Below are 16,156 nucleotides of genomic sequence, written 5' to 3' on the forward strand. Positions count from 1 at the left end.
CCATACCTGGGGGCAGAGGAGGGTAGGCGGAACATTAAGCTGCAGTGCCACACTTATTAGCATTGACGGCTGTCAGGCCAGTTGTATTAAGTGTCGTTGGCGGCCTGCGGTCTGCCTGAATGTCCTCATCTACCGGTATTATCATAACGGCAGGTAGCAGTGTGAGTGCTTTATGTGGGTGCCAGACTTATTTGCCTCCTGAACCCTGCCCCCTGGCCCAATTTGCCCCATAAGACTGGCACTATACTAAAAGTGTAGCGCAAGCCGGCGGGGACCCTTTTCGTGCGGTAGCAGGGAGGAGGCTGTTTTTTTGTTTTTTTTGCGCGGGGTGCAGCTTTTTTGCTGCCCCCTGCAAAGTGCTGCCCTAGGCCTGGGCCTTGTTGGTGCAGTTGCAGTCCAATTTTAGCCCCGTTAAATTCAATGGAAATGCACCAAAATGCATGTAAACGCATCACAAGTAAAATGCATGTGCATGCTTTTTTAGTGCATTTTTGGCAGAATTTTGTGCATAAAATACAGTCTCCTTAAAAAATTCACCAAAAAAAAAAAAAAAAGTACATCAAAATAGATGTCGTACTACAAAAACACTTGAAAATTGCATCATGCTTCAGCTGCACCAGTTTGAAACCAAGGTAAGAAGCTTTATTTTTTTCCCTTTTTTGAATTACAGTAAATATTTGTTCTGAACTAACATACCTGTTCCATCTGTCTAATACAGTTCAGTAACACTTCAGAAGTAGAGCAGGGGCAGCCACCTTGGATGCTTTGGCAGGAGGGGGGGTTGCAAAAAAGAGCAGGACTTCCAGCCTCTGCTGTTGAAGTAGTTCACAGCTTATGGAGGGGCACACGTTGGCCGTTATACATTGGGTGCTAAAAGACCGTGTCCTGGCATTCCATTGAATATTTCTACATTTTTGTTAGTTCTCCATTATAACTGAAGAGAAAAGGCAAAAGTTCTGTTCATATTTTTCGTTCAGTGGATTAAGAGCATAGAGTAGAGTTTATTGAAGCCAGATTAGTAACTTCTGGATTTGGTTTGGTTGTTATGTTCTACAACACCTTGTCTTAATATTTACAAATGATTGCTACAGTGCAAACATTTACAATTTACAGTCATTGAATTTTATTTCTCAGAATTGTTTCCTACATCAGAATGTTTTGCAATATTAAATTATAGGGTATCAAAACTGTAAAATACCTTAATAAGGATAGGGAGACACAGAAATATAAACAATAAAAGTAGTCTGATATTCAATGGTGCGATCTGTGCTGTATGATAAGGCTCTCACTTTCATTCTGTAGGTTTCTGGTTCTTTAAGTGGTCTGTTGGTAAACACTACGCCCTTCATGTTTTCTTCTCTTATAGAAAATGGCAAAGTAGAATCTTCATCAGTGATCAAAAAAGTTGTTCTTGGATGTAATATGCCATCTTGTGTATAGGCAACCAAACGAATTAGGTCCTGGTTAGCAGCAATGCCAAAAGGAAGTGAAACCAGCTTGTATTGCAAGGCATATGGACTAAGAGCACACTCCAGATCATTTGGTGCGCAATTTTTTAAACAATACCTGGTGGTTTTAAAAGGAATAAATATCATTAGTGACAATATTACATAACATAACATTTGTTTAACTTATATTTTAAATGTTTCAAATACTGGACTCAGGTAGTTAAATTCCTTCATGACACTATGGGCTCCCCCCTCTCCCTGCTCCCCAAACCGTGCTTGTTGGGAATTTTTCCTGATACCAGTATGAATAAATTTACTACTATATTCCTGCACGAAACTTTATTCTCCGCCCGGAAATTGATAGCGCGCCGATGGATGCGTGATAGACCCCCCACATTTCATGACTGGCTTAGGGAAGTTAATACTGTTGTGCCCTACAAGAAGCTGTTGTACACGCATCGGGGTTGCCCCACAAAATTTAATAAGATATGGGACAGATGGACGCAGGCCCCGGAAACGTGTTTAGTCTGGGTTCCCCTCTTATGTTGTGCTGTGCAGGTGGTCTGTCGACCAACTATTGTATGCCTCGGTCTTCATGTTTTATATTTGGACTTGGTTCCACACAGGAGACGCCTCCTTGACGTATTTTTCGCACTGTTTGTTTGTGTTTTGTTTTTGTTCTTTTATTTTATTACGCCCTGTTTGATATTTATGTTCAGATGTACCTTGAATTGCTCACTTCAATGACTGTGATTCACTGCATTCCTCTGTTACTGTTATTTACGGATACTTGTACAATAAAGACTCGTTTGATTTAAAAAAAAAAAGACCCAAAACCCCTCCTCTGCATTTAAAAGCATTCAAAACACCAAGTTTGGCTGTTTTGAATGCTGTAATTTTTTTTAACCTGGCGCCAGTACCCGGAAGTGATGTCATGACATCACTTCCGAGTATTTGCATGGAGACCCAATCAGAGCTGAATGCGTCTTTGATCGGGGCTTCGGTGGCGGTGCAGGCTGGTTGCCCGAGTCTCCTGGTGGGACGGGAGACCCGGGCGAGCCGCAGAAGGTGGCAGGGGGAGGGACACCCCCTCCCACTCCTTGTAATGACAGCCTAGCGGCTTCTCAGCCGCATCGGTTGTCATTACAAGACAGCCGACCGTTGGCTATTGACACCGATTGAGTGATGATTGCAGGCATCACTCCGGTACATGCAGTTTCCGAAACATCGGCAATATCGGTAACCTCCGGGGCCGATTCTGATATATCGGGGAAAGTGCATATCGGCCCTCGATATATCGGCTTTGCCGATAATTGGTCAATCCCTACTAGAGAGTGTCCTGAAGATAATGTAGTGCACCGAGTCTGCTGCTGGAGAAAGCAAGACGTGGGAGGAAACCTGACAAGTGGGGCACAGGCATTGTTACAGCCCTGGTGATTGGCAGAGGAAAGTGCTTCAGTGCTTTTGGCTTGAGAGCGGAGTCCCAGAAGGAGAGGGCGGCTGCCCCTTCTCTGTAGAAGTTACCATGCAGCCTCAGGTGGTCAGAGTTAGAGAGGAGCTGAACCAAGTGTCCTGCAGAGCTGAATAGAAGGGAGACACTGGAAAGGATCTGATTCGGCATACAGTGAGTACAGATCTCTGTCATGGGGCCTGTCCTGAGAGGGCCTTCCCTTTAGCTAGAAGAATCAGTGGATGGGTGTCAGTCAAGGGGATGGTAGAGAGTGTCCTGAAGGTAGTGCACCAAGTCTGCTGCTGGAGAGAGCAAGAAGACTTAACCCCTTCCATACAAGTGGCTGTATGTTTAAGGCAGTGTGACTGCTTTCACAAGTAATCTGGTGAAGTTAGAACTGTCCTTTTCAACTGTAAATAGTTCAAGTTGGAGTATCTCACTATTCCCTTCTCCCATCCAAATTCCACAATAAATACCAAAAAAAAAAAAAAAAAACCCTGGACCGTTCATTGAGTAACAAGCCATTGGAAGTAAGGATGGATAAGTGAACTGTCACTAAGTGACTGTCTGCAGGTAATCAGAGGAGGCCTAAGAAGTCATCATACAGCAAGCCCTACGGGGACAGTGCTACATATATATATTGCTATCATATCTCCTCTCAAAGATTCTCTTCTCCAGGGAGAATATATTTAGCGCATGTATCCTCGTATTTAAGGTCCTGCAGCCTCCTTATTCATTTTGTTGCCCTTCTCTGAACTCTCTCTAGTTCCGGCAAATCCTTTCTGAGGATGGTAGAATTATCGTTTTTCCACTGGTAAATCGTTTACCAGTAAAGTAAGGAGCTGTAAGCCGTCATTTACCAACAAAGGGGTAAATAGATTTGTGATTAATATAACATGGACCGCACTGTAAAGGGGGGGCTGTAATAGGAAGGGGACTGCACTGTAAAGGGGCACTGTGATATAAAGGGGACTGCACTGTATAGGGGCACTGAAATGTTCACAGTGCCCGATTACAGTGCAGTTTACTATATGTTACAGTGTACCTTTACATCACAGCACCCCCCCCCCCATCACTGTGCCCCTTGCAGTTATGCCCCCCCCTTTCTCTCCAGTCACAGTGCCCCCTTTCAATTTCTGCCTCGCCTGCACAGTCCTACCTTTGGCAGGGCTGAGGGAGGATTCAGCCTGTGTGTCCTCTCCTGGCTCTCCCATCCCTCTGACAATGTCATTCTATTAGCAGGTCAGAGGGCGGCAGAGGAGCTGCAGATCTTGATGGAGAGCGGCAGCTCCGCAACTTATATTAACAAACGGATGATTACACGCTTGTTAACATGAGGAGACTCCTGCTCTCTATGTAGATCTCCAGCTCCTCCTGCCCCTGCCCTGCTGATTGGATGACAGCGTTGGCAGAGGTGGAGAGCTGGGAGAGGAGACACAGGCATGGCCACACAGTGGGAGGTGAACAGTTACCATGGTCGTAATAGCTCTCTCTAAACCATGGTCACCATTCATCTTCCGCTGTGCAGCCCGCTCATCAACAGGCAAAGGACCAGTATCAGTCCGAGGCCCAGAAATTGGGGACCCCTGGTTTATACTGTAAAATAGAATCGCAGGTTAATAAAAGAAAAAAAAATAACTTAATAAATCACTAACCTATATTAGCATGAGGAATAAGGTTAATATGGCACTGTTGTCATCGTTATAATAAATTCAAAAGATAACTTACCCAGAAGAGTCACGCAAATAGTTAGGAGGACAAGGGGTATCTATGCATTGGTGACTTCCTCTCATGTTGAAGCACATCTGATTTACTCCACACTGAATGTTATGAACAAGGCATTCATCTAAATCTTTTGACAGAAAGACTTAATTAGCCTGATGCCCAGATTGTTAAACACTGTATAGATAACATTTTCTGATTCATGTTATAATAAAAAAAAAGAGTTTAACTTTAGTTTTAACCTATATCTAATAATTTAGGAATAATAAAGGAAATAAAATGTGTTTGTACCAGACATTATATGTAACGATATTACTACTGCAGTCTCTAAGACTGCATATTTTAAAAAAGGGTTTGACACATTTCTAGTTGTGCTCAGATTCCAGATTTATATTACAATTAGGCTGCCTCACAGTACTTTTAAAGTGGAATTCTGACTAAAATATTTTCAGTTTTGAAAGCAGTAGGAAAGGGTTAGGATCTCTGTAGGATGTTTTCAATGGCCTCTATTGGACAGGTTTGCCCTCCCTACCTGCCCAAATGACACAGATGTAATACTAGTGAATCCCCCCAAAAGAAAGAAATAAAATAACTGATTGAAACTCCAAGCCTTCTCCTCAAATGTGTGCAAAATGAACAAATATTGACTAGATTCCTAGGTTAAATGTTTAATATAACTATTGCAAATGGTAAAGAATAACAAACATTTCCTGTAAATATTGCCTTGCACATCCCTTCCTTACTTTCCTATCTAATTACTGTTATATATCTGGTTTATTTCTCTGAAGTATAAACATTTTTTTCAATTTTGGATAGAGCAGGGAAGAATTTGTGTCCAAATGGATACATTTCCTTTCATATCTTGTCCTTTAGATATACTGGAAATTATTTGAAATCTCTCCAAAGTGAGGAAGGAAGGAAATGAAGGAAATGCCCTCCTATGTGGTTATTCGAACATCTGCCACCATCAGAAGATTTCCACTCTATTCCTGTTCTAGTGGCAGCTCAAAATTTTGGATTTTGTTCACTCTTACTCCCAATGATAGTGGAAAAAATCTCTCCAATGGGGACACAGACATCAAATAAACCCAACAAGGGTTCCTTCCTGTCACCATTCAAAACTAAAAAAACATTTTAGCTTTAGATACATCTTAAAGCTCAACTCCACCTTTGTTAAAGAACACTAATGAAATAAGCAGTAGCTAAAAATAAAAATCAGCTCCATCTCCGTTGCTGTCACCTATAAACTTGACAAAAAATGAGTGTTCTTTTATTAGCTGTAGGATGTGCATTTTTGTTTTACCAATGATAAAGCTTTTAACATTATGCTGCTTAGTGATTTTTCTAGAACCTTCACTGAATACTGTTGTTGCAAACAAGTGCTTTTTATCACTTATTTGGTACTTCTCTTGCAACGCAGTTAAGGTTTGAATCACCAAGTCCCCTAATGAAAGTAGCAGCCACTTTTCTAGAAATGCAGCAACTTTCATCACATTGCCTGGACAAGCACTCATGATTTGCTGTTTGTTAGCCAATATGATTATTGATACAGCTGTTTGGATAAAGCAACTTTAAATGTTCTGGTCTTATGTGGGTTCCATTAAAGTAATTTCAAAAAAACTCAAAACAGTAGTACCTTGGCATGTCTTTTCATTGGCCATGAGCTGGTAACCAGTAGGACACAAGCACTGATAACTTCCAAGAACATTTCTGCATTCATGTTGACACACATCTTGCTTTTCACATTCATTTACATCTGTATAGTAATACAGAATAATAATAGGTTAAACTTTTAAAATAATAACATACAAAATATATTAACATTGATAAGTTCACACACCTTTGCATGGCTTTCCAGGGCCTTCAGACTTGAATCCACGAGGACAAACACACAAATAACTTCCATGTGTGTTTTCACATATTTGATTGCTTTTACAACGATGTGAAGAATCCCTGCACTCATCGGTATCTAAGATTATTACAAAACATGTAGGTATTTAGAATATAGAGCTTATTAGTTTTGATGTTTAGGTATATGACCTTTTAATAAAAAAAAATAACACATACATAATAAATCCAGGGAAAAGATGGCAAACCAATGCTCCCCCCCCCCATCCTCCCCAAAATATTGAGGAGGGAAGGGGGTTAATAGAAAAGTTTATTATTGGCGCATGAATAGGGGAGAAAATGTGTCCCTGCACTTGTGGTGAAACTGAAACTGAAAGAAAAATGTACATGCATTGGTGGTTTCACTGGAAGAAAAAAATTTCTTGCATTGGTGGTGTCACTGGAAGGGAAAAAAATTGCGTCTGAGGAGGCCTGATTTGGCATCTGTCAGTAGGATGATGGTGAACAGGTGAGATGGGAGATGAGCTCTATGGGCTGTATGGAACTAAGAGGATATGGGAGGCTCTGAGGGAGGAAGGTGAACTAAAAGGCTCTAAGAGAGTAAGAGAGGGAGGAAGCTAAGGGGCTCTTAGGGGGTCCCCCCCCCCAAAAGAAGACAGCTTCTCCTTCTTCTTATGACTGGTCATGAGATATGTCACATATTAAAGAGAGATAGGAATAAGTGCAGTTTGCCTCACTCCCCACCAGTGTTGCAGTATTATGGCAGTCTGCCTTCTGCCCTCCTCCCTTGTCCCTACCCTTCAAACATGCACTGAGGAAGTGTTTCATTCAAAAAGCAATTTCTTCCTTGAACCTGGGAAATCTGAAGCAGTTTCTTGGCAAATTAAATATTTTATATTTGAAGAGTAAAAGCAAGTTCAGAACACAAAAATCTGCCCATACATCTTGTTGTGGAAAAAAGCCAAAATAAAGTTTATTCACTTTAATATTCTATATATTTGGCTTGACCTATATACAAAGAGGCTGTGCAACCCCACATCATGTTTAATTTTCATTACATTGCGGGAACACAACAGGGGCTGCAGCAACCTATACACCTAATATTAAATTCTATTGATTGTTCCATATGCACATTTTATTTATTTCTCACACATTATTTCATTCACAAGCGCAGAGGTTCACACCATTGCTAAAAGAAAAGAACTTATGTTGTGGCAATGAGAGGGTGCTGTTTGAGTGGGAGAGGCAAAGCAGCATAGCACCACAGAGCTCGAGTGAGTGGTATCAAGGTCTGGGCTTGTTCAATGCTGGGCCACAGTTTAATATCCCCATGACAACACCAGTCTACCCTTCTTTTGAGGTGTGATGCTTGATAATATTTTTGCAAGTTTGGAACAGCCAAACCGCCACACTGTTTGGGAAGGGCCGGGCAGATGAACAGAGCTTGAAACAAGTAAAGAAACTTTACCAAAATGCATATTAAAGGAATTTGTGAAATAGTATATATGTGTGTTTATTTAACTTTTTCTTTTTTTTTTTTTGAACAAGTAGGGGGTACTTATTCTTTAATGTAATGAGAGGGGCCGGTATCAGGGGCCTGCTTATTTTTCAAGGGGGCTTCCAGATTCTGATAAGCCCCCCCACCCCACACACACACACACAGATGCCCACAACCATCGGGCCAAGTTTGTGGGGAAGGAGTTCCTGCCCTCATTAAAATGGGGACATGATGGTTTGACAGGGGGTCCTCTCTGGCAAGGTACCCCTAACATGTTGGTTCGGCGGGGATCTCAGATTTATTATTTTTTCTTGCTCTTTTGTTTGAGGTTTTCCTTTAAAATCCACACTAGTAATACTGAATTTGGAGGGACCCCATTATTTTGTCTCCACTCCGATTGGTCCCTGGGCTACCATCTGTTAGCTTAAATTCTTTCCATTCACCATTGGGCGGGCTAGCCTGATAAAGGAGACGGGTCCTTAGAAACACGTTGCAGCCTGCCCCCTCCCTTGCCTATGCAACAGTTTGTGTCAGCTCTGACAGTGGTATGCATGAGCTCCAGGCACCGTAGGAGATTCATCTTGACTCGGCAGGTCCGAGCATGTGGGCCAGCGGTCTTCCATCTGATTGTGACAGCTGTGTGTCTCCATGGCAATCCGCATGGACATCCGTATGCTGCTTTGATAAAAAAGTTTCCTATGCAGAGCTGCACTAGATTTTTCACTCTCCAGTTTTAGTAAATCAACCCCTTTTTGTCTTCAACATTTCTGAAACTTTTTGCATATATTTAGTTAGTGATATAATGTTAATTTTAGACTCAATGCTGTTTGAAAAAGGGCATCCATCCAGAACTATCACACTGTATAAAACCTGTCTATGTAAATCAATTGTTAGTAAAGGTTTTATGCTGCTGCAAACCTAAACTGTTTAATCGTATATTGGATCATTGGGCTGATCCATGTTTTCAGTGAGTCTATCCTGCAGAATGAATGTTGCAGGATGAGCCACCAGCCTTTGGTTTGATATACATATTGGTCAGCCATACTTGCTTATTACAAATATGCTGAAAGCTCCTGCCCAGTTGTGAATATTCATGTACTGTCCATATAAAGAGTCAACAACTGCCTGCAGTGTAGACGAAGAAGCATCAATGTCATGAAAACTGTATTTGGCTTTAGTGTAGGTTTTATAAATGTAGATGTCTGCCCAGGGAAGCTTGTTATAGTTCCTTAGATGTTTTATGATGTTCACTTTTATTTTTGTTCATTAAAGATTATAGCAATAAGAGAATACAGGGGGTTATATTAGAACTATCACAAACCCACCTGTCATTCCACAATGTTAATATTTTAACACAAATACTTTCGTAGTACTACCTTTTGAATTAATAACTTACCTACGCATGATCCATTTTCAGCCTTTGTAAATCCAATGGGACAGACATCAAGGCACTTATAACTGCCACGTGTGTTTCTGCAAAGTTGATCAGGTCGACATACATTCTGATGACATTCATTTAAATCTATAGGAAATAGAAATTTCACGTAGTTCATTATCTATACTTTATATGATTTAACGTTCTTTAATGTAACCATTATGCTATTATTAAAATGTATCTAGAGGAAAAACTTTTTTTTTTAGTTTTGGATAGATTGGTAGGAAGTTAGACCCCCTGTCAGGATTTTCACTCTCTTTTTTGGATGATGGAATTCCCTTTCTTAGTAAGCCTTGGAGCAAATTCCCTTGAAAGTGCAACTGCACTTGCATAGTACACAGTCCATTTAATCTAACAAATAATTTTGCAAGGCCAAGGCCCTATTCACACCTTTACATTATGGGAATGTGTGAAAAATGCGCAATGCGCTTGTGGTGCTGTTATTTCTTAGTGCCACCCCAAATATGGGTAGCAGTTGCGTGTCTTTTAGTGCACCAAAACATACCAAAACACACATGCAAAATGCAATAGTGGCTTATTCAAATGAATAGGCCGCCCAATGCTGTTGCAAGTTAGAGAGAGATTTACCTAATGGGCACCTATCATGGCCTTAGTGGCACATTACATGCAATGTGCTGCAAATGAGAATCTGCCAATATACAGCAGTTGCATCTCTCACAAGAATAGAAATCTGTATGATTCCTAGACTAATTTTGCACTAGGCGGTTTTTGACCTGAGGCAAATGTACAGTACTTAGCCAGCTGCATAATCAGTGAGACCAGCAGCTCAGATATGTAAGAAAGTGCAAAATCAAGCCTAGGATAGCTTTATAATCATAGAATAAAGGATACTAGGACAATAGAAAAGTCACAAATATATCCTTTATTCATTTAGGGTTACTAACTTCCAGAGATCACCTTATGGCCAGAACACTACAGTCAACATTTTTGTTTTAAGTATGCGTGTGGTATGCTTATTTTATAGTAGTAATTCTGATTTAACTCATACCAAAACAACTTCTGCCTTTCAAATGATAACCTGGATCACATCCACAGCGATAGCTTCCAATGGTATTGAAGCAGCGTTGATGACAAGGATTTGACTCCTTGCATTCATTAATGTCTAAAAAACAAAAATATGATGGTAAAGGACTGCCAATCTACAATACATTAATTCTTAAGATGTAACGGAAATAACTAATATCAATACATTTAAAGAAGATAAGCACATAGGGATAGTGCACTGCTAGTGCAAAAAATCTATATTCTTGCTTCAAAGACATTACTGCCCAGTCATGTTTCCTAAAATTGCAGCAAGTGCCCGCAGATATATATGCATTCTTATAGAAACATAGAAAAAGACAGAATCGAGTCTGCCCAGTATTTTTTTTTTTTGCTTTTTTTTTCTGTCAACTTTATTGTTTATTGAGTATAGATCTAAGTGTTTGTCCCTAGCATGTTTGAAGTCATTTACCATTATTCCAAGCATCAACTACTCTTTCAGTAAAAAAACACTTTCTAATAATAGTTTTGAACTTTCCTCCAGTTAGTTTGAGGCCATGTCCCCATGTTCTTGACCGCTTTTGTGATGCATCCTACTCCTAGAATTTTATTTGCTTTTCCCAATGCCTGGTCACACTGTTTGTTCATTTTGCAATAATCTAAAATATGTACCCCCAAATTTTCTTCTGTAGTACTGGCTAACACTGTATCCCCAATGTTGTACTCTCTCAGGGGATTATTTTCCTCTAGGTGCATTATTTTACATTTAGAAACATTGAACTGCGGTCTCCACTGATTTGGCCAATCATCCAGCAATGCCAAATCCTGTTTCATGTTACAGACACCTCCAGGGATATCAATCCTATTACACACATTTGTATCATCAACAATTATACATACTTTGCCCAACAAACCTTTAGTTATATCAATTTTAGTTATATCAAATTTATAGTTATATAAATATTTATTACATATAGATTAAATAGAACAGGCCCCAGTACAGAGATTTGTGGAAGATTTGTGGAAGACCACTAGTGATTGGTCTCTGTTCTAAACCCCATTTACAACCACACTCTGGTATATATCCTTTAGCCAACAACATATCCACGGAACCAGCCAAGGGTTAATTCCTAGCTTAAAGATCTGGTAATGCTCTAACAACTGTATCTCAAAGTTCTCTTGGAACCCTGGGATGAATACCATCAAGGTCCATTGCTTTATTAAGCTTTAACTGAGCCAGTTCCTCTGCTACCTCTGTCTCCAGAAATCCTAAAAATAAATCGTCATTACCAGAACCAATATGATTCCTCTGCTCCATTGACTAACTTGTGGAAGTCTACTTTTTCTGGCTGGGTGCAAGAGCTACTTGCTAAGTATATATCTGTAACATTCTTAGTAGCGCTTTTATGTTTTTGATTGGTTATTTATGCTGTTACAACCTGTGCTGCATTCTGTATTCAGGTGTTTATTTGTCTAACCTGTGCATGAGTTAAGGCTCTTCATGAAGTCTACCTCCACTACTTCTGCATGTGTGTCAGTTCTGTTTGAATGTCTGATTTTATGATCAACACTTGTTTAAAGAATACACTCTTCCCTGTTGAATTGGTACTTAATTTAAATTAACTGCCTACATGTGAACTATTGTCAGTAGGGCAAACACAAAGCAGGCCTGCAAATTGGAAGTATCAGACAGTGAAATGCATCCCTCATTGTGGTGGTTCCTAGTAAAGATCTGATCTCAGGCTTTACATTTCAAGGAAACTGATGATACCCTCTGATGATTGATTTTTAATTTGGCTATTGTATCAGAGAGTGATGTCAAGTGCCAATATGTAGAGTCTTTGGCCCAAACCAATAACACAATGCAAACCCTGTTTTATTTGTATATTATATTTATTCATTTGAGTTATTTAATAGTTTTGTAGCACCCTCTTTTGACACATTCCAATTGATGCCATTTCAACTGAGCTCTCCACTTGAACTCTTGGGTTACTGATCTGTACTGTAGCTCGTAGCTTTTCCCCGGATCTCTGGATTACGGATTGCTTTCAGCCCTGCAGACCCCTTGAAGGAAGTAGAATATTTAAACCATGAAGGGGAACCAGCACACCACACAAGGGGTGTTATACTTTTTTGTTAAATGGCTCCAGAATGGGGCCCATAGATACACCTGTATGGGAAACAATTGGCAGCTTGCAGAAATGGCATGAAGTAAAGAACTGAGAAGCAAGACCATGGTCAAAGACAAGCAACAGGTCAGGCTAAGCGGCAACAGAAGTTCAGGGCAGGCAGCAGACAAGAATCATAGTCATGTATAAGCCAAGATGTCAACAGAAATCAGAATCTGAAACTGAAAATCAGGAGCAAGGTCATGAGAAGGAGCCTAGTCACTGTATAGGGTCTTTGCTTGGGCGATTCCAAATTACAGTGAGCAGGTTTAATTTGATTTTCTGGCTATGACAATAGAAGAAGTGCACAGCTGCTCTTCCCCTAACAAGGAAAGCTCCTAAACACATGAACAGAGTGTGACCTGTCAGATGGAATTGACGAGCTGACAGAAGTTTCAGGAGAGAAATTAATTATTTGTGCAGGGTAAGAGAACTCGAGACAGGCATGGAGACCAGGTGAGAATAAGGTTGGTTCTGCAGAGACACACCTGCAGTAGTTACAGCTTAAGTTACAGTTTTTCTTTTGCCCAATTATGTGATATATTTTATTTTATTCATGCAAATTCCAAGGCATCTGCAGTTACTCCTGCTGGCAGTGGCAGCCCATGTTGATCAGTAAAGTAATGTCTGTGACCACTGTGTGTAGAAAACTCCAATCATTTGTGTAGCCACTGGCACACTGCACACATCTCATCTGGGCAACATTACATTACATTTACAAGTCACATAGTAGATGGAGCATGTTTTCTTGAATCCTTCACAAAGACCAGTGCTTGATGCATTCTGCAGTCAGGAAGCCAGACAGGAGCAAACTCTTGAAAAGTTATTGTGGGCAGTAAAAAGTAAAGAGTTAACATGGGAATGACATAAAAGTATAGTAGTTGAGCAACTTACATGGAATTATGTAGATGACTACGTTTCAGCTTTAACCTGGTAGTTGTCAGCCAAAATCACCAAAAACATTGCAAATGAAACAGCAGGCTTTAAAGAAATTAAATATTTCATGTGCAGCAAGTGTACATTTCAGACACTGGATATGAGTAAAACTGCTTGTGCTTGTGCTGGAAACAGTCTTCCTCCACACTGACAGCCGTCTGCAGTTAGTGTCAGCACCATAAAGCAAACAGTTTGCTTCACTACTTGTGATACCATGGTACTGACTGTACTGTCCTCAAATTAAAGCTTTTTTTCCCCCCATGGCTTAGATGAAAATCAGACTACAGTACCAGACACACTGATGACATCATGAAGGTAACTCATGCAGTTATAACAGAGCATAGCATAGATGAAGGGATATAAAGAAAAGGAAGCAGTGACTAAAAAATAAACATCACCTTATATCTCAGCTCTTAACTGCTATTTGGAAACATTTTTTATAGACATACGAAATGTCTGTTTTTTTTGTTTTTTGTTTTTTTAAGTGCCTTTAAGATGCCCTTTTTTTGCAGACTCCCCAAACTGAGTTAGTAAAGCAACACCAGCTGGAGAAAGTAACAACGCCTTCACCAATGCACCCAATACACAGAATACTCAAACATATCCTCCTCTGCTGCATCAGACACCGTCTCTGAATATTCCACTATACTATCAGCTTCTTTTTTCTGAATAGCAGCTTACATTATGAATTTATTATTGGTGGGTATCACTAAATGGCTGCTGCTGACATACAACATTGTTGATTCCAATATTTGAACAGCTCTGCTTCTGATGTTTTACCAGCGCCTATTCTGTTATTATAAGGGAGAATTATAATACCACTATATGTCAGGGCCCATTCATACTAGGTGCAGCAAGACAAGGCAAAAAGCCTTGTTCCCTGCCAGGCCAGTTCCCACCGCCACACTCCAACATGTAGTACTTTTTTTCAGTACAGTGTGATGTGACTTAATCCAACACATCGCACTGTGCCAAACGATAATAAATAAACATCACTCATTAGAAAAAAAACAATTGTAAACATTGCTTGTTGCAGTGGGGAGCCAAGCAATGTACAGCCAGCGGTACCACATTATATACATATATATATATACAGTATCTCACAAAAGTGAGTACACCCCTCACGTTTTCGTAAATATTTTATTCTACCTTTTCATGTGACAACACTGAAGAAATGACACTTTGCTACAATGTAAAGTAGTGAGTGTACATCTTGTATAACAGTGTAAATTTGCTGTCCCCTCAAAATAACTCAACACACAGCCATAAATGTCTAAACCGCTAACAACAAAAGTGAGTTCACCCCTAAGTGAAAATGTCCAAATTGTGCCCAATTAGCCATTTTCTCTTCCCGGTGTCATGTGACTCATTAGTGTTACAAGCTCTCAGATGTGAATGGGGAGCGGGTGTGTTAAATTTGGTGTTATCACTCTCACTCTCTCATACTGGTCACTGGAAGTTCAACATGGCACCTCATGGCAAAGAACTCTCTGAGGATCTGAAAAAAAGAGTTGTTGCTCTGCATAAAGATGGCCTAGGCTATAAGAAGATTTCCAAGACCCTGAAACTGCACAGTTTACCAGGACAGGTTCCACTCAGAACAAGCCTCGCCATGGTCGCCAAAGAAGTTAAGTGCACATGCTCAGCGTCATATCAGGTTGTCTTTTGGAAAATAAACGCATGAGTTCTGCCAGCATTGCTGCAGAGGTTGAAGGGGTGGGGGGTCAGCCTGTCAGTGCTCAGACCATACGCCGCACACTGCATCAAATTGGTCTGCATAGCTTTCCTATCAGAAAGAAGCCTCTTCTAAAGATGATGCACAAGAAAGCCCACAAACAGTTTTCTGAAGACAAGCAGATTAAGGACATGGATTCCTGAACCATGTCCTGTTGTCTGATGAGACTAAGATAAACTTATTTGGTTCAGATGGTGTCAAGTGTGTGTGGTGGCAACCAGGTGAGGAGTACAAAGACAAGTGTGTCTTGCCTACAGTCAAGCATGGTTGTGGGAGTGTCATGGTCTGGGGCTGCATGAGTGCTGCCAACACTGGGGAGCTACTGTTCATTGAGGGAACATGGTGAATGCCAACATATACTGTGACATATTGAAGCAGAGCATTATCCCCTCCCTTTGGAGACTGGACCACAGGGCAGTATTCCAATATGATAACTACCCCAAACACACCTCCAAGATGACCACTGCCTTGCTAAAGAAGCTGAGAGTAAAGGTGATGGACTGGCCAAGCATGTCTCCAGACTTAAACCCTATTAAGCATCTGTGGGGCATCCTCAAACAGAAGGTGGAGGAGCGCAAGGTCTCTAACATCCACCAGATCCGTGATGCCTTCATGCAGGAGTGGAAGAGGACTCCAGTGGCAACCTGTGAAGCTCTGGTGAACTGCATGCTCAGGGGGGTTAAGGCAGTGCTGGAAAATAATGGTGGCCACACAAAATATTGACACTTGGAAAATTTCACTTAGGGGTGTACTCACTTTTGTTGGCAGTGGTTTAGACAACAATGGCTGTGTGTTGAGTTATTTTGAGGGGACATAAAAGTTACACTGTTATACAAGCTGTACACTCACTACTTTACATTGTAGCACAGTGTACTTTCTTCAGTGTTGACACATGAAAAGATATAATAAAATAT

The 16,156-nt window shown here is 40.6% G+C and overlaps 1 protein-coding gene across 1 annotated transcript in view; it reads right to left on the reverse strand.

Annotated features, from left to right (window-relative positions):
* Positions 1 to 1,099: 1,099 nt before the first annotated feature.
* Positions 1,100 to 16,156, reverse strand: part of HMCN1 (hemicentin 1) — a 452,754-nt gene continuing 437,697 nt past the window's right edge. Inside the window, exons 101-106 of the mRNA XM_082265585.1 lie at positions 10,411 to 10,524; positions 9,363 to 9,488; positions 6,461 to 6,589; positions 6,257 to 6,376; positions 4,627 to 4,750; positions 1,100 to 1,566 (exon numbers count right to left, since the gene is read on the reverse strand). Coding sequence (XP_082121711.1) covers positions 1,200 to 1,566; positions 4,627 to 4,750; positions 6,257 to 6,376; positions 6,461 to 6,589; positions 9,363 to 9,488; positions 10,411 to 10,524 — 980 coding nt within the window. The 3' untranslated portion in view covers positions 1,100 to 1,199. The remainder of the gene's footprint in view (positions 1,567 to 4,626; positions 4,751 to 6,256; positions 6,377 to 6,460; positions 6,590 to 9,362; positions 9,489 to 10,410; positions 10,525 to 16,156) is intronic.

The sequence above is a fragment of the Pelophylax lessonae genome (assembly GCF_965119305.1).
Source record: "Pelophylax lessonae genome assembly, chromosome: 8".
NCBI lineage: Eukaryota > Metazoa > Chordata > Amphibia > Anura > Ranidae > Pelophylax > Pelophylax lessonae.